Raw genomic sequence first — 18,974 nt, 5'->3', positions numbered from 1 at the left:
AACCAGATGACCAGAGTTGTAATCATTGAAAAAGGAACAGAGGCAGATTAGATCATACTTTTTTTAAACATCAAATTGTTATGATCTTAATTGGCTGGGGAGAGGGTGGTGGAGACAGATTTAACAGAAACATTTAAAAGGAAATTGGATAAATACTAGAGAAAAAAAATCATTGCAGGGCCATGGGGAAAGACCAAGGCAGGTGGGACTAATTTGACAATTCTTTATAAAACCTGCCCCAGGCAGGGTTGGCTTCCTCCCGTACTGTAGATTCCTATCTACACTTATCTCCATTGACTTCTATCGCAGAAATAATGTGACTGAGCGCACGTTAGCCAGGGTCCCACAAGGAGTTAATGTCTTCAGTTTAAAAATAAGTGATATTGGAAAGAAGGTGGATTAACTGTGTGTGTATGAACTTGTAATCAGAGTTAGACGGGGATAGAAATACAAACAACTGGTTTGGTTTGTCTCACAGTGGATCTGGCCAAACAAGGTCATGTGTTAGTTTTAAATGAAATTACACATGCACGCAAGGATGCTTTCAATCCTGCCTTCAAACGCTTGGTCGTGCAAACATCACTATAGAAACAGGCTGTTCCCTGCCACCCCTCTGTGCTTGCAGGCATTCAGCTGGTGGAGCTGTCTCCAGGGGAGGGGTTTGTTGGTTGGAGTTGGATCTGAGGGAGTGATGGGGTGGGGTGAGGTGGGATGGGGCGTGGGGGGAGGGAGGGAGAGTTGTGGATGTCGGTGGCAGCAGGAGACCGGTCCTCTGGTGTTATTGCTCCAGCTGAACGAACAACTATTGACAGTTTGAGGAAGGGTTGGGCCGGCCGGCGTATTGTCTCCACCCTGCTGTCACCATTACCTGGGCTGGAGAGCTGGTGAGAGGCTGGAGTTGCTGAGAGAGCCGGTGAACCAGACTAATGCAATTAAAAGGCGATGATGCTCATCCCTCTCTGAGATAAACCCGATCCAAACCAAAGCCTGTTTGCAACCAGACGAGGATAGCCAGTCGCCCGTCAGAGCCATGAAGTAAGTCACAGGTTGTTGCTGCTGTTTTTAAAGGCAGGCTGTCAGTCTACAATGCGCTGTAAAGATTTAATAAGCCACCCAGGGAATACGTTGCTAGTTTCATTAACTTGAACAGCTGTATATTTGAGACTCCAGAGTTTATAAGGCAGATAATGTTTTGGTTGAAGGGAGACTTGTATATTGGTGGATGCTGTGAGAGTTTGTTCCTGGGATTGTAAAAGCAGAGCTAAAGGGCCGGGTAAATGTAGGGAATAGGTTTACAGCTCGGATATACATAGACTTGTTTGTGCTTGTTACACCCAGCTGTTTGAATCATCTCTAATTCCAAGGGGTTTAATCACTGCTGTTCCAGTCTGGGATAAATCCATTGGGTTTTATCAATAAAATAAACAAAATCAGCACAAAGTTAATAATTGTAATAATCATACTGGATTTATTCATGTTGCTGAGTGGGTGAGATTGAAAGAGTCTGTGACTTTATAAAGAAGGAATTACTGGTGTTTCATACAAATGCAGGGTGCCCCAGCCAATGAAGGTTATGGGGAGAAGGCAGGAGAATGGGGGTAGGAGGGAGAGATAGATCAGCCATGGTTGTATGGTGGAGTTGAGGGGCCGAATGGCCTAATTCTACTCCTATCACTTATGACCACCTTACAGAAACGTATAAAATTCTTAAGGGATTGGACAGGCTGGATGCAGCAAAAATGTTCCTGGTGTTGGGGGAGTCCAGAACCAGGGGCCACAGTTTAAGAATAAGGGGTCGGCCATTTAGGACTGAGATGAGGAAAAACTTTTTCACCCAGAGAGTTGTGAATCTGTGGAATTCTCTTTCAAGAGATTCAAGAGAGAGTTAGATTTAGCTCTGAGGGCCAACAGAATCAAGGGATGCGGAGAGAAGGCAGGAACGGGGTACTGATTGAGGATGATCAGCCATGATCATATTGAATGGCGGTGCTGGCTCGAATGGCCGAATCCTGCACCTATTTTTTTTGTATCTATGACCTTTTGAAATGTACCTACGGTGGCGATGTAAAGAGTATGATGATCGCTTTACAGACAGAAGCTACCAAACACAATGTTGTTGTACAGAACAGCCAATCTGTCTTCTGTATTGATCTAAGTGAAGTGACCCAGACAAGGACGAGAATTTAAGACAGACAGACTGCTGGAGTAACAGCAGGTCAGGCAGCATCTCCGGAGAGAAGGAATAGGTGACGTTTCCTGTCGAGACCCTTCTCTCAATCTGAAGAAGGGTCTCGACCTGAAACGTCACCTATTCCTTTTCTCCGGCTCCACAGCTGCTTGTCCCACAGTGTTACTCCAACATTTTGAGTCAATCGGCAATTTAAACCGGCATCTGCAGTTCCTTCCAGCACTTGGATGAGAATTCCATGGCTCGACTTCACGGACTGCACAAGGATCTTTTAAAACTCACTGAGATCGCATACCCTCTTTGTAAGGATCTAATTTTTGTTAACAAATGTCATTCAGCAATATGAGCAACGTGAATAGATTGAATTAGGCTATTTGACAACACTGATGTCATTAGCTGACTTGACTTTGATTGAAGTCAGAGGGGAATGTGAATTACTTAAACAATTCTGGAATATTAAGCTAGCAATGGTGACTATGAAACAACTGGATGAAGACAGAGATAAATAGTCTTGATTAGTACGGGTGTCAGGGGTTATGGGGAGAAGGCAGGAGAATGGGGTTAGGAGGGAGAGATAGGTCAGCCGTGATTGAATGGTGGAGTAGACTTGATGGGCCGAGTGGCCTAATTCTACTCCTATCACAAGGTGACATATACTGAAAAAAGACAAAATGCTGGAGTAACTCAAGTGGGTCAGGCATCATCTCTGGAGAACATGGGGAGGTGACGTTTTGGTTCAGGACCCTTCTTCAGACATTATAAGTGGGGGGGGGGAGACAGGCTGGGAGAGTGGAGGGGCAGGACAAAGCGTGGCTGGTAATATGTTGAAAGGCTGGAGCGATTGGGCTTGTATACACTGGAATTTAGAAGGATGAGGGGGGATCTTATTGAAACATATAAGATAATTAGGGGATTGGACACATTAGAGGCAGGAAACATGTTCCCAATGTTGGGGGAGTCCAGAACAAGGGGCCACAGTTTAAGAATAAGGGGTAGGCCATTTAGAACGGAGATGAGGAAGAACTTTTTCAGTCAGAGAGTGGTGAAGGTGTGGAATTCTCTGCCTCAGAAGGCAGTGGAGGCCAGTTCGTTGGATGCTTTCAAGAGAGAGCTGGATAGAGCTCTTAAGGATAGCGGAGTGAGGGGGTATGGGGAGAAGGCAGGAACGGGGTACTGATTGAGAGTGATCAGCCATGATCGCATTGAATGGCGGTGCTGGCTCGAAGGGCTGAATGGCCTACTCCTGCACCTATTGTCTATTGTCTATTGTAATAGGTTGACACAGGTGATGGAAGGGGAAGGGGAGTTACAATGGTTAACAACCGGGAGATCCAGTCAGCCTCGGTGGACCAAGTGTTCGATGAAGTGGTCGCCGAGTCTACACTTGGTCTCGCCGATGTACAGGTGTGCATCACTCGCTCAGCTCCATCCCCAACTGCTAAACCCCTCACATGACCACCTTAGGCCACATGGGGAACACTGGCTGCAGTAGATGAGGTTAGAGGAGGTGCACGTCAACCCCTGTCTCACCTGGAAGGACTGCTGGGGTCCTTGGATGGAGGTGAGGGAGGAGATGTAGGGACAGGTGTTGCATCTCCTGCGGTTGCTGAGGAAAGTACCTGGGGAGGGGGTGGTTTGGGTGGGAAGGGACGTGTGGACCAGGGAGTTGCGGAAGGAGCGGTCTCTGCAGAAGGCGGGAAGTGATGGGGGTGGGAAGATGATATTGTTGGTGGGTTCACATTGGACGGGATGGAAATGTCAAAGGATGGATGATGTATTAGATGTGGGGTTGCCAACCATTCCGTATTAGCCGGGACATCCCGTATTTTGGGGCTACATTAGTTTGTCCCGTACGGGACCGCCCTTGTCCCGTATTAGTAAGGTTGCCAACTTCCTCACTCCCAAATAAGGGACAAAGGGTGACGTCACCGCCCCGCGCCCCACGTGACCTCACCCAGCCAGCGGCCACGTGCTCCCGCTCCACCAATGGCGGCCACCACAGGGATATGATTCAAACATGGGAAAATGGAACAAGAGGAGGCAGGCATCGTGGTGTGAGGGGCTGGTTCCATTGCTGATCCACTCGGTGATTCTATGACAGTGGTTCACCATTATGGGGTTGACTGTGTTCATAAGTGACAGGAGCAGAATTAGGCCATCCGGCCCATCAAGTCTACTTCGCCATTCAATCATGGCTGATCTATCTTTCCCTCTTAACCCCATTCTCCTGCCTTCGCCCCATAGAAGAGTGGAGGACATGCGATCCTCTCAGTTTGGACACTGAAGAAGGGTCTCGGCTGAAACGCCACCCTTTCCGTTTCTCCAGAGATGCTGCCTGACCCGCTGATTTACTCCAGCATTTTGTGTCGAAGCGGTCGGTACAGTTTTGAGCATTGAGCCTCAGTCTGATATCATTATCCTTGTTCTACATCTGACAATGTATTTTGTCATCTGTTTTGGTTAGGGAAACCGATTATCATGTCAGTCTGCCTTATTTAAAACATTAGCTCTGTTAATTAAGTCGATTTCTGCATGTGTAATTGATAAAAACAAAGTGATACACAGGGACAGAAATGTACATCGGTGAATCCTTCCTGTGGTGAGATCTAAGAAGGAATTGCACTCAAGTATGTACAATCTGGATTGAATTGTAAAAGGCAGTGAGCAGGGGGGTCAGGCAGAGGAACGTGGTGGCTGAGTGATTGAACCCCAATAGAAATCTTACCTGACTGGGGAAGACTTACCTCCCCTCCCTCCCTCCCCCTCCCCTCCCTTCGACTCGACCCTCCCTCCCTCCCTCCCTCCCTCCCTCCCTCCACCCCCCTCCCTCCCTAGGAGATAGATTTAAACCTTAAAATGTGAATGACTTAAAATATAACAGCGATTTCAATGAAACTTCTCCCATTACCACCAAAGGGACGAAGGTGAGTAAGGTGGGCCTACAATTGTCGCGCTATCGTGTACCGTTTTGGCTGTAGTTCAGGAACAAACAAACAAACAAACGAGTTTTAGTATATAGATGTCATCACACAGCTGTTTGCCAACAGCGAGCAAGTTTTAGTGCCAAGTCTTGGCCTCTGCAAGATCCTTTACAGTGCGTGTGTCATGCAGCATGTCACAGCTCAGGAGATGTTCCATAGTCTGGAGGCCCCGTCCACATTCGCAGTCTGCTGCATCTTCAGTATATCCCCACTTCAGCATGTTCCATTTGCTCTTCCCCGTGCCTGTCCCCAGTCTGGTGAGACTGCGCCAGGTTATCCACGATTGGTCAGAACCTGGTGGGACTTTCTCAGAGGGATCGATTGCCATGTGAATGTCTTCCAGAGATTTCTCTCGTCTCTCTTCCCAGAGTTTGAGCCTTTTGGACGATGCACTGCAGTCCAGGGGATGGACAGAGGAGAGGAACCTTCTGCGTGATTTCAAACGCTGAGGTAGCAAAGGGTGGTCATGTAGGGGGTGTCTTTCATCCTCTGATTGTCCTCTAAGTGGCGTTCTTTTTGACAGGCTACACCTCTTCTGATTCCAGGAGGTGCAATGCCTGAGAGTGGGTAGATGTTGTCAGTCTTGGTAGGCTGTGGGTCAGCCAGGGGGTGTGATGCTCCACAACAATCATTCATCCCATCACTAAGACGTTTACTCTCCTGTTCAGTATGTTACCCACCTGGTTCTCCCTCTTCACCTCCTCTGCTACTGAAGCCTCATCCAAACCAAAGGTCGTTCCAATTTGACTATTTCAGCCTATTCTTATCCAGCCGCCTCATTCATCCAAACGTCTGCCACCCATTCCCAACCCCCTCCAGCCACCTTGTTCACTCAGCGCCCTTGTGCTCCACACTCGATCCTGAGGTAAACCTACTTAGCTATTGGCTTCATCATAAAACCTTATTGATTCACTAATCCTGTGCTGCCTCGTGGCGTCATTAGGGCTCAGGCCTTAAGCTGTTCTGAATGAAGTCTTGTTTCTAGACTAGGTTCACTGAGATCAAAGGTAGAACTGCCAGTACAAGTGGACAACATCTGCAGGTGTTCTTTAAATCAGAAAGAGCTTTGGCAGCGAAGGCCAGTGCAGTTGAGCATTTGTGAGCTGAAGCAACACATCGTCTTACGGTCCAGTTGAGTTTATTGTCATCTGCACATGTGCGATGTGAGGCAGCTACGATGAAAGTCTTGCTTACATTGACATTCCTTAAAAGTTAATTTCATATTTAAGGAGGTTTAAATGACAGCCTGTGTAGGAAGGAACTGCAGACATTGGTTTGTACCGGAGAAGTGCTGGAGTAACTGAGTGGGTCAGACAGCATCTCTGGAGAAAAGGAATGGGTGACATTTCGGGTCGAGACTGATAATAGAGGTGGGGGGGGGGGGGGGGAATAAACTGGAGGTGAGAAAAGTCCAGAACAAATCAGGGGCGTCCGCAGGTGACCTGAATAAGTGTGGAGTCCACAATGGGCCATTGTTGGTTGGGGAAGGTGTGATCGTTTACACGCTACGGAAGATTACATTCCCCTCTGGCATGTTGGCAATGTTCAGTTCAAGCTGAGCTGTGGGCTAAATGATGGAGCAAAGACCAGCCAGCCCTGGGCCCAGCCCCGGGCCCAGCCCAGTACAACTGGTCTCATTCATTTTTATTCAATAAGACCACAACTGGAAATATTTCCAGAATATGAGCAAAGCAAATATTAAAAGAACCTAGTGATTGTCTCACTAAATCTCACTAAATGGTCTTGTAACATGAGTCAGCAAGTTGAAATAAATGAAAGGTCTTGAGTGGGAAATAGATTTGTTTGAATTCAGATTACAACATGCATTTATACAGCATCTGCAAGCTGTTCCAAGGTATTACACAGTGTCGTAGCCAAGGACTTATGGAAGTGCGGCACGGTGGCGCAGTGGTAGAGTTGCTGCCTTACAACGAATGCAGCGCCTGAGACTCAGGTTCGATCCTGATTACGGGTGCCGTCTGTACGGAGTTTGTACGTTCTCCCCGTGACCTGCGTGGGTTTTCTCCGAGATCTTCGGTTTCCTCCCACACTCCAAAGACGTACATGTATTTAGGTTAATTGACTGGGTAAAATGTACAAATTGTCCCTCGTGTGTGTAGGATAGTGTTAATGTGCGGGGATCGCTGGGCGGCGCGGACTCAGTGGGCCGAAGGGCCTGTTTCCGCGCTGCATCTCTAAATCTAAAAAAAATCTAAGTTGGAAGGCTGATCACAAAAACCTTAATAAAAGCGGTGGGTTTTAAGCAGTTTGTTGGAGAGGGGACTGATGGGTGGTTTGGGCAATGAATGTCCAGCTCTTGGGTCTCGGGCTTGGGGAGCTGAAGGAATGGCCACTAGTGGAGAGGCCAGGGGAGTGGGCAAGTGACCAGAGTTGGAGGGGCACAGAGGTCTTGAAGGGCTGCAAAACTAAACAGCGTCAAGCCGAGGGATCGGGCAGTAGACTGTGTGGTAGTCAGCCTCAGTACCAATCACATCCCTCCCTGTCTTTATCCTCTCCCTCTCGATAAAAGGAAATTCAGCCATTTAATATTAGATCTGTGTCGAGGCAGACACATGCTCACACGCGCACACACACACATGCACGCACACACACACACACACACACGCACGCACGCACACACACACACACACACACACACACACACACGCACACACACGCACACACACACGCACACACACACACACACACACACACACACACACACACACACACACACACACGCACGCACACACACAAACATGGAGACAAAACAAACGGGGTGGGTGAGTGGTAGAGTTGCTGCCTCACAGCGCAGACACCTGGGTTCGATCCTAACTAAAGGTGCGGTCTGTACGGAATTTGTACGTTCTCCCTGTGATCTCGTGGGTTTTCTCCGGGTGCTAATGTTTCCTCACACATTCCAAAGATAAGCAGGTTTGTAGGTTAATTAGCTTCTGTAAATTGTGCCGAGTGTGTAGGATAGAACAAGTGTATGGATGATCATTGGTTGGCGTGGACTTGGTGGGCTGAAGGGCCGGGCTCCACACTGTATCTTCAAACTAAACTGAACTAAATGTGAAATCACCTGTACTTGCCTAAAATTGCTTCTCTGAAAAGGAGTGGTTTAGTACCTCCATGAAGGATGACACAACTCCATGTAGCTGCCTTGGCAGTGAGGCCATATCCTAGAACCACAGCCATCTAGGGTCGCCAACCGTCCCGTATTAGCCGGGACATCCCGTACTTTGAATTGGTTTGTCCCGTACGGGACCGCCCTTGTCCCGTACGGGACCGCCCTTGTCCCGTACGGGACCGCCCTTGTCCCGTATTCGTAGGGTTGCCAACTTCCTCACTCGCAAATAAGGGACAAAGGGTGACGTCACCGCCCCACGCCCCACGTGACCTCACCCAGCCAGCGGCCACGTGCTCCCGCTCCACCAATGGCGGCCGCCCAGGCCGGGAGCACGTGGCCGCTGGCTGGGTGAGGTCACGTGGGGCGCTGGGCGGTGACGTCACCTTGTCCCGTGTTTGGGAGTGAGGAAGTTGGCAACCCTACAGCCATCCCACAGTAACATCACCAGCATGTCGGCTCATCCCAGTAACTGAACTTGTTCTGTTTCTTTTATCTAGATCCCGCTAGTCTAGTCAATGGCAATCATCAATCTCCCCTTAATGAAGCTTCAATCAACCAGCCATCCAGATCCCAAGCCACTCAGAATTCACTGGTCAGCTCCATTGAGAAGGATCTACAAGACATCATGGACTCTCTGGTGATGGAGGATGCAGCCACTCCCAGTATAAAGCAGGCTGCCAATGCCCAGTCGCCTTTGTCCCCAATGGTCAATGGAGGAGGTAGGTACCTGCTGTCTCCTCCCCTCAGCCCTGGTGCGATGTCAGTGGGGTCAAGCTATGACAACATGTCGCCACCATTCTCACCCCTCTCCTCCCCGTCTCCGGGCAGCAGCAGCAGTTGTGCCAGCCACTCCCCGGGTGCTCTGGACCAGGTGGCATTGCCTCCCACTGTGCCTATCCGATCTTCCAGTTACAACCACATGGTACAGCCTCCAGCCCCGTGGCCAGTGCCGGGCTACGGTGGCGTGACCGTGGACGTGACCAAGTGCAACGGGCTTGGCCCAGGCTCGCAGCGAGTGCCAGAGAGTCCGCGCGCCCACAGGAAGGCGCCCAACGTTCACGAGACCCCAGCAAGCCCCACCCTCAACCGCAGAGCGTTTCCACTCGATGCCTTCAATTCAGCAATGCTTAACGAAACCAGGAACATGCCGGAAAGTTCCAAACTAAGCCTGCAAAGTCACAACGTGCCCTTGGTGTCCGTTAGTCCGGGGGACTTTAGTGGTGGGAGCTCCAGAGGTCAAGTTGTCCCCAGCAGTCCGAGATCTGGAGGCAAGTTTCATTCATCTTCAAGCCCAAGGACCAAGGGAGGGGCCCTTCAAGAGAGGTCTCCAAGCCCTTTCAGAGAGGCCAAGGAGCCTCCCATTGACCGATCCATCACCTCCAGCCCAACGAGGCTCACGTCTCCAAGGGGCTTCCAGCCATTGGAGAGCTCAGGGTATGTTCACGTAAACCAGCCGAGAAATCTTCAGCCTCCTGAGAGTCCGCGAGTGGGCAGAAGAAGCATTGAAAGCATGAGAGAATTGCCTCCGTTAAGCCCCTCGATGACAAGGAGGGGTCTACCACCCACCACCTTCTCAAATCTTCCAACTTCTCCTCAGGCCAGGACCACTCGAGACGTGGTCCACCATGACGGTCAACCGCACCAGACGAAACTGGTCAAGGAAATGCCAGAAAGCCCTCGGTTTAGACGCAAGTTTCCGTCCGGCTCGTCGGAAAGGATGGAGGACTTGTGGCTGCTGAGTGCGGCTGGGTTAGGCACCTTGAGCAGTGGAAGGGGGGTGAGGGAGCGCAGTCCTTCTCCGACCCTGCTCTCCGCCGAGCCTCCGCGGAAAGCCTATGGGAATACTTTAGCCCCAGCGCACAGCCTGTCTTCCTTGTCCATCCCAACCCCGCTGCAAAGCCCCAGAATGCCCAGGAAAATGTCGGCGGATGAGAGGATGCTGCCGGTGCCGCGGCAACGCAAGAACAGCATCTCCGAAATCAGCGACAACGAGGACGAACTCCTGGATTATCACCGACGGCAGAGGGAGGAGCGAATCCGGGAGCAGGAGATGCAGATGTTGGTGAGTTGGAACCTCCCTTTACTTCAGTGGATGAAATGTAGACTCCCACTGGCCCACTCTGATCATTCATACCTCTCCTGTTCTCGCACTGCCCACTTTTCCCTTTAGTTCTTCCTCTCTCTCCCATTTCTCATTATAGACAATAGGTGCAGGAGGAGGCCATTCGGCCCTTCGAGCCAGCACCGCCATTCAATGTGATCATGGCTGATCATTCTCAATCAGTACCCCGTTCCTGCCTTCTCCCCATACCCCCTGACTCCGCTATCCTTAAGAGCTCTATCCAGCTCTCTCTTGAATGCATTCAGAGAATTGTCTCATTATTTATATCTTTTCTTCCCACTCTCTCTTCTCTTTATGTCTCTTTAATCATCCCTTTCTATCTTCTTCCCTTTCTCCTTTCTTGCCTTGTGTCCCTCTCCTCTCCCATGTTTAAGGGTTGGACGGGCTAGATGCAGGAAAAATGTTCCCGATGTTGGGGGATGTCCAGAACCAGGGGTCACAGTTTAAGATTATGTTTAGGGCTGAGAAGTGGAACAACTTTTTCACCCAGAGAGTTGTGAATCTGTGGAATTCTCTGCCACAGAAGGCAGTGGAGGCCAATTCACTGGATGTTTTCAAGAGAGAGTTAGATAGAGCTCTTAGGCTAACGGAATCAAGGGATTTGGGGAGAAAGCAGAAACGGGGTACTGATTTTGGATGATCAGCCATGATCATATTGAATGGCGGTGCTGGCTCGAAGGGCTGAATGGCCGACTCTTGCACCTATTTTCTATGTTTCTGTGAGTCCCAAGGGGAGACAGTCTACCCCACGACAGATGGGGGAGGAGTTGTACAGTTTGATAGCCACAGGGAAGAAGGATCCTCTGTGGCATTCTGTGCTGCATCTTGGTGGAGCCAGTCTGTTGCTGAAGGTGCTCCTCAGGTTGGCCAGTGTGTCATGGCTGGTCGTCCTTTAAGGTACGTGCTTTAATTCTGAGGCTGTGGCCTCTGGTCCTGGACTCTCACGCCAGTGGAATTTCCTCTTTAAATCTTTCCACCTCTCTTTCTTCCTTTAAGATACAAAACGTGATCAGTCTTGACCTTGTGTATGTCCTGCCAATTATTGTGTGATCATTTCTGCAGAGCCCTGGGCCATTCTGTGCAAAGCTCAATTGACTTGTTTGATCTTTTCATTGCTTTAAATTAGATGCAAAGATGTGAAATGGCTGAGTGTAATTTGCGAGATGTATTGCATTTCCATCAGTGACTCAAACAAGTCCTGTCAATTGATCCATTTTGTTGTTCCATTGCAAGGTTTCTCATTGGCACGCTAATCCCCAGTGTTTCTAGTAGGGTTGCCAACTTCCTCACTCCCAAATACGGGACAAAGGGTGACGTCACCGCCCCGATCCGGACGTGACTTAACCCAGCCAGCGCCCACGTGCTCCCGCTCCACCAATGGTGGCCGCCCGGGCCGGGAGCACGTGGGCGCTGGCTGGGTGAGGTCACGTGGGGCGCGGGGCGGTGACGTCACCCTTTGCCCCCTATTTGGGAGTGAGGAAGTTGGCAACCATACTAATACGGGACAAACTAATTTAGCCCAAAATAAGGGATGTCCCGGCTAATACGGGACAGTTGGCAACCCTAGTTTCTAGGCCACAGAAAGCATTGAGGTGCATCTCTTTGTAGCTCACCTGATGCTCCTGTGTACGTGGTTTGTAATGAGAGGACATTGGTTCACTTATCCTGCCAGCGAGTTTAGTTTAGTTTAGAAATACATCCGGAAATACATCCGGAAAGCCCTGCCGACCAGCGGTCCCTGTACACTAACACTCTCCGACACCCACTAGGGACAATTTACGGTTTTACCAAGCCAACTAATATACAAACCTGTACGTCTTTGGAGTATGGGAGGAAACCGGAGATCTCAGAGAAAACCCACACAGATCACGGGGAGAACGTACAAACTCCGTACAGACAGCGCCCGTAGTCAGGATGGAACCCGGGTCTCTGGCGGGGTAAGGCAGCAACTCTACCGCTGCGCCACCGTGCCGCCCGAGTTATGGAGGACTGTACGGTTGATGTTACCACCTGAAACACTGCTCGCTGCTGGAGGAACCACCATCAGCAAGGTGTTCGTTAGCACACTTCCTACACTGCATGTGATTGCATTTTAACAAACAAATCATTGCTTTTGGGACTTACTGAGCTTGATAAACATAAACGCATAAACACGGCTTTCTTTTGTTGTCCTTATGGTGCTCATTATTTGAGCATACTGTTTCCTCTGGATAGTGGAGCCCCCTGAAACTGTGCTGTGTGTGTGTGCGTGTGTGTGCAAGTGTGTGTGTGTGTGTGTGCGCGAGTGTGTGTGTGTGTGTGTGTGTGTGCGTGCGAGTGTGTGTGTGTGCGTACGAGTGCGTGTGAGTGTGTGTGTGTGCATGTGAGTGTGCGTGCGAGTGCGTGTGAGTATGTGTGTGTGTGTGCATGTGAGTGTGCATATGAGTGTGTACGCGCGAGTGCATGTGAGTGTGTGTGTGTAAGAAACCTTCATGAAAATAAGACAATTTGGAGGTAGGATGGACAAGAAAGATTCTGCCCACTTTAATACAATGACACTTTGAGCCACACTAAGAGAGAGTGAACGTTTTCTTTTCATGCCAGGCATTGAGCAGTACAAGAAGTGCAAATGTTTGTATTATTCGGCACGCTGTGCTGAGGATGAGCTCATGCTGTGGGAAGTGAATTGAAATGTCACTGCACCAGGGAGCCAGAAGGCCCATAAAGCCACTTGCTTTCACTCTGACCTGCTGGTGAACCTGGTTCCCGGAGAGCGAGAGCGTTTCCCCATTAAACACCATGCCCACCTCCTCTGCTCCGCCATTGCTGGTAAAGTAACTGAGGAAATGTTCCCAAATAATGGGGCCAGGGGAAGCACAGATGTGACACAACCCCCCCCCCCCCCCGGCCCTTCGACCCGCCATGTGCACAGCTGATGTGGTTACCACGGGCATTTGTGGAACATTCCCAATCCCTGCTCTGCGTGGGAAAATTCTGCACTCGGATTGGAAAACCAAGAAGAATGCAGCTTTTAATCCAAGAATCCTGACAGCTGGACAAACATTAGAGAGTATTAGCTGGGCAACGCTGGCTAGGGGGAACAAGAGGAAACAGAGGGCGGCACGGTGGCGCAGTGGTAGAGTTGCTCAATCCTGACTACGGGTGCTGTTCTCCCAGTGACCTGCGTGGGTTTTCCGTGGGTGCTCTGGTTTCCTCCCACACTCCAAAGACGTGCAGGTTTGTAGGCTGATTGGCTTCGGTAAAATTGTAAATTGTCCCTGGTGTGTGTCCAATAGTGTTGGTGGTAGTTGCTGGTCGGCATTGACTTGGTGGGCCGAAGGACCTGTTTCTGTGGTGCATCTCTAAACTAGAACTGAAAGATCTAATCTGGTTCACCCTCTTGTGTACTGATGGTCACATGATCCAGTGGATCGAATGACAATAAGTCTTATCAATTATTGTGTGCAATTGATGCAAACATGATGGGTCAGAGAGTTGTGGAGCCATGCAGCACAGAAACGGGCCCTTCGGCCCAACTCACCCATGCCAGCCCTGGATGGTCTATGTCTGCGCGTGGCCCATTTCAGTGTAAACCTTTCCTATCCATGAGATTGTTCGGTAGTTCAGGTCCAATGTCAGCTTGTCTCTGAAATAGTTGCCTGCCCATCCCCTTCACAGTTGCTGCCTGACCCGCTGAGTTCCTCCACCACTTTATTGGTGGGGCAGTGGACACCCCTTGCTTGTGTAGTTGTATCTGTGCACAGAAGGAGTGGTTCCATGATTCCTGAACCACACTAAATCTATGCCAGAAGCTCGTCTCACATAATATTTTCCTCATCGTCCTGCCAGTGAAAATGTGACTCATGTAGATCTTCCCACATCTTGCAGTCATGGAAACCATGTGTTGTGCTGGGTTACAGGAGAAACCCAAAATGAAATCATGCATTCGTTAATCAGCGAAAGCCCCGGCTCTGTGTTTCACTTCTGGTGTAGTCACCTCTCTCTTTCCTGCACTAATTTCTTCCCTTCTCCACTTCCATGGACGTTGGCACATTGTTGGGCGACAGACCCAGGGAACTTGCACATCTGCCCATTGTTCCATGGCAAATAGAAAGTAGAAAAGAGTTCAGGGGGAAACAGGTATTGAGGTGCAATTCCATAAATGCTACGTACTAGAGTGTGGATTGGTCGGTATTAGGCATTGGAGTACACTTCTGTGGGAGGTAGATGTTGGGGTACAGTTCTATAGGAGGTGGATGTTGGGGTACAGTTGTATGGGAGGTGGATGTTGGGGTGCAGTTCTATGGGAGGTGGATGTTGGGGTAGTGTTCTATGGGAGGTAGATGTTGGGGTAGTGTTCTATGTGAGGTGGATGTTGGGGTACACTCTATGGGAGGTGGATGTTGGGGTAGTGTTCTATGGGAGGTAGATGTTGGGGTACACTTCTATGGGAGGTAGATGTTGGGGTACACTCTATGGGAGGTGGATGTTGGGGTAGTGTTCTATGGGAGGTAGATGTTGGGGTACAGTTCTATGGGAGGTAGATGTTGGGGTGCAGTTCTATGGGAGGCAGATGTTGGGGTAGTGTTCTATGGGAGGTAGATGTTGGGGTACAGTTCTATGGGAGGTAGATGTTGGGGTAGTGTTCTATGGGAGGTAGATGTTGGGGTACACTTCTATGGGAGGTAGATGTTGGGGTACACTCTATGGGAGGTGGATGTTGGGGTAGTGTTCTATGGGAGGTAGATGTTGGGGTGCAGTTCTATGGACACTAGGTTTTGAGTTATATTTCCATAAACAGTAAGTATTTGCGTGCAGGATGTGCAGGAAGGAACTGCAGATGCTGGTTTATACTGAAGATGGACACTAAATCCTGGAGTAACTCAGTGGGACAGGCAGCATCTCTGCAGGTAACCTTTCTGACTCAAAACGTCAATTATTCCGTTTCTCCAGAGATGCTGCCTGACCCGCTGAGTTGCTCCAGCTTTTTGTGTCTGTCTCTCAGTGTTTGAGTGCAGTTCCATTAGCATTCGTTATTGAGATAGATTTCCAAAGGCATTAACTGTCAAGGTGCAGTTGAATAGATGCTTGATATTGGGGTACATGTATTGGGCCACCCTTCTTGAGGCAGTCATCATCAGGAATGCAATTGGCTGCCCGCTAGTTATTGGGATATCGTTCTCTAAGCAGTAGGTATCCCTTGCAACCTATGTATAAGACAGAACTGTAATGCATGGAAGACCTCATCTAGGATGCAGGTGAGGCAGAGACGGAGGGGTTGGGAGTAGGGGATGGAGTCTTTGCAGGAGACAGGGTGGTCTAGATAGCTGTGGGTGTCAGTGAGTTTGTAATAGACATCAGTTGATGGCCTGTAGGAAAGAACGGGCGGCACGGTGGCGCAGCGGTAGAGTTACTGCCTGACAGCGAATGCAGCGCCGGAGACTCAGGTTCGATCCTGACTACGGGCGCCGTCTGTACGGAGTTTGTACGTTCTCCCCGTGACCTGCGTGGGTTTTCTCCGAGATCTTCGGTTTCCTCCCACACTCCAAAGACATACAGGTATGTAGGTTAATTGACTGGGTAAATGTAAAAATTGTCCCTAGGGTGTAGGATAGTGTTAATGTGCGGGGATCGCTGGTCGGCGTTGACCCGGTGGGCCGAAGGGCCTGTTTCCGCGCTGTATCTCTAAATCTAAATCTAAACTGCAGATGCTGGTTTAAATCGAAGCTAGACACAAAATGCTGGAGTAACTCAGCGGGTCAGGCAGCATCTCGGGAGAGAAGGAATGGGTGACATTTCAAGTCGAGACCCATCTTCAGACTGATGTCAGGGGTGGGGGGAGGACGACAAGATCCTGACACTTCTGATCCCCAGAGACCAAAGGGAAGCATAAACCCTGTCCCTAGTTGCTAAAGAACAGCAGGCAGCTCACTCGGCCATTGTCTGACAGAATATGGCCATTATTCAGGCCCACCTGAGACTTTGGTTCACCACCTGATGAGAGAGGCAGCCAGGATCAAGTGGTCCACCCTGACTAACTCACTGATTCCATGAGGGAACTTTGCCTTGAGTCTCTACAGCGATTTTCATAACCGTAGTGAGATCACAAAACTCTGGACCTGAGTCACTCAGTATAACCAACAATAGACAATAGACAATAGACAATAGGTGCAGGAGTAGGCCATTCAGCCCTTCGAGCCAGCACCGCCATTCAATGCGATCATGGCTGATCACTCTCAATCAGTACCCCGTTCCTGCCTTCTCCCCATACCCCCTCACTCCGCTATCCTTAAGAGCTCTATCCAGTTCTCTCTTGAAAGCATCCAACGAACTGGCCTCCACTGCCTTCTGAGGCAGAGAATTCCACACCTTCACCACTCTCTGACTGAAAAAGTTCTTCCTCATCTCCGTTCTAAATAGCCTACCCCTTATTCTTAAACTGTGGCCCCTTGTTCTGGACTCCCCCAACATTGGGAACATGTTTCCTGCCTCTAATGTGTCCAATCCCCTAATTATCTTATATGTTTCAATAAGATCCCCCCTCATCCTTCTAAATTCCAACCTTCTCACTGATTCCAAAACAAAATGCTGGAGGACCTCAGTGGGTCAGGTCAGGCAGCACCTGTGCAGGTAGAAGGAGAGTCACCATTTCAGGTTGAGCCCTGCATGGGGATTGAGAGTGTGGAGATGAGTTAGCCAGTACAATGAGGCTCTCTCTCTCCAACTCACTTACTCCCTGAGGAGATATTAGCCTGAATCTTCAGCAATGATTTTCATAATTGTAACAGGTCCTACAGACTTAACAACGATCTTTTGGTTTGATGCATCGTCACTGTTGGAAAGTGGTTTAAAGGGCCAGGTTTCAGTCTGGGGTAGACCCTGTTTGACAGGAGTTGTGGCTGGCTCTGTGAGACCAGTGTGGAACATGATGTTTGTGCCAGGCAAGAGGGAGGTTCCGTCCGGGTCAAGCTTCAAAAGAGCTAATGCGGTTCATAGCAACTGGTGGAGCATCTGTCAGTGGCTGACATTTGGAATTAATTACCTCTCACAGCACCTGTGTGCACACACCTGCCATGCTTCACACCACATTACCTGCCTGCAGTTCACATCCTGTTGAAGTGATTAGTTGCACTTGCTTTTTCACCAATGGCTAATCGCACTTTCCACAGCAGCTCCCCCCCCCCCCCCCCCCCCACCCCCCTGATGTTTACCTCTCCCTCTCGTGTCACACAGTGCCACATTTTGTTGAATATTCCACACTTCTCATATCTAGGGATATTGTAAACTTTTCAGCCAGAGAGTTGTGAATCTGTGGTATTCACTGCCACAGTGGGCAGTGGAGGCCAATTCAATGGGTGTTTCAGAGAGAGTTAGATTTAGCACTTAGGGCTAACGGAATCAAGGGACATGGGGAGAAAGCAGGAACGGGGTACTGATTGTGGATGATCAGCCATGATCGTATTGAATGATGGTGCAGGCTCGAAGGGCCGAATGGCCTACTGCTGCACCTATTTTCTATGTTTCTATGTAACCACGACCGTCAATGCAAATTGTTGTTGTTGGAGCAGTTCCTCAATTTACAATGAGATTGATCATTTATTTTGCTACAATGGCCCTGACTGCCTGTGTTACGAACCTTTGACGTACCAAGCTATTTTCCACAATGCCCTGTGTACACTGCTCTCCACACACAGGCAATCCAAAACCTACATCATGCATTTCACCCTGCCTTATAGATTTTCACATTTTAATTAAAAAAACATTTTCCAGGAACGCAGGCATTCCATAAATTGAGGAACTACGGAATGATATCCACTAGTTAGGGAAGTCATGAAACACATTCTAAATGAACGGAAGATTGCCACCAGCTAGTTGTTTTATACGATACGCTCTTCGCCAGGCCTACAACCGTATTAAAGCCGATAAAGTATTGTGTAGGAAGGAAGGAGCTGCTGATGCTGTTTTACACTGAAGATATGAAGATAGACATAAAATGCTGGAGTAACTCAGCGGGTCAGGCAGCATCTCTGGAGAGAAGGAATGTATCACGTTTCGGGTCGAGACCCTTCTTCAGACGAGAGTCAAGGGAAAAGGAAACGAGAGATATAGATGGTGAAGTAGAGAGATATGGAACAAATGAATGAAAGATATGCAAAAATGCAACGATGATAAATGAAACATGCCTTTGTTAGATGTTTGCTAGGTGAGAACGAGAAGCTGGTGGGACTTTGATGGGGGAGGGATGGACATAGAGGGAATGCAGGGGTCACTTGAAGGGAACTGCAGATGCTAGTTCACACCGAAGATAGACACAAAATGCTGGAGTAACTCAGCGGGAATGGCAGCATCTCTGGAGAGAAGGAATGGGTGACGTCTCAGGTCAAAACCCTTCTTCAGTCAATAAATATTTTTTGTTACAACTGCAACCTATCATGAAACATGGTTCCACTAATTATGCTCAGATTCTAGATTAAACACAAGGCCCATTACATGCAGTAATTGTCAATAAACTGGTGTTTATAATATTGCTTTTTAATTTAGTTTAGTTTTATTATCGTCACGTGTACCGAG

The 18,974-nt window shown here is 49.1% G+C and overlaps 1 protein-coding gene across 20 annotated transcripts in view; it reads left to right on the top strand.

The window, feature by feature from the left end:
- phldb1b (pleckstrin homology-like domain, family B, member 1b) overlaps positions 1–18,974 on the top strand; it is a 271,997-nt gene that overhangs the window by 174,471 nt on the left and 78,552 nt on the right. For 19 of the 20 annotated variants that reach the window (XM_078426945.1, XM_078426940.1, XM_078426943.1 and 16 more), the window contains one exon: positions 8,800–10,364. In XM_078426945.1, coding sequence (XP_078283071.1) covers positions 8,800–10,364 — 1,565 coding nt within the window. Of the gene's footprint in view, positions 1–938; positions 1,036–8,799; positions 10,365–18,974 lie in introns of those variants that run through there. The other variant, XM_078426941.1, reaches the window with a different exon arrangement.

This window comes from Rhinoraja longicauda, chromosome 32 (assembly GCF_053455715.1).
Source record: "Rhinoraja longicauda isolate Sanriku21f chromosome 32, sRhiLon1.1, whole genome shotgun sequence".
NCBI classification, from domain to species: domain Eukaryota; kingdom Metazoa; phylum Chordata; class Chondrichthyes; order Rajiformes; family Arhynchobatidae; genus Rhinoraja; species Rhinoraja longicauda.
This window is presented reverse-complemented; position numbering and strand designations above follow the sequence as displayed.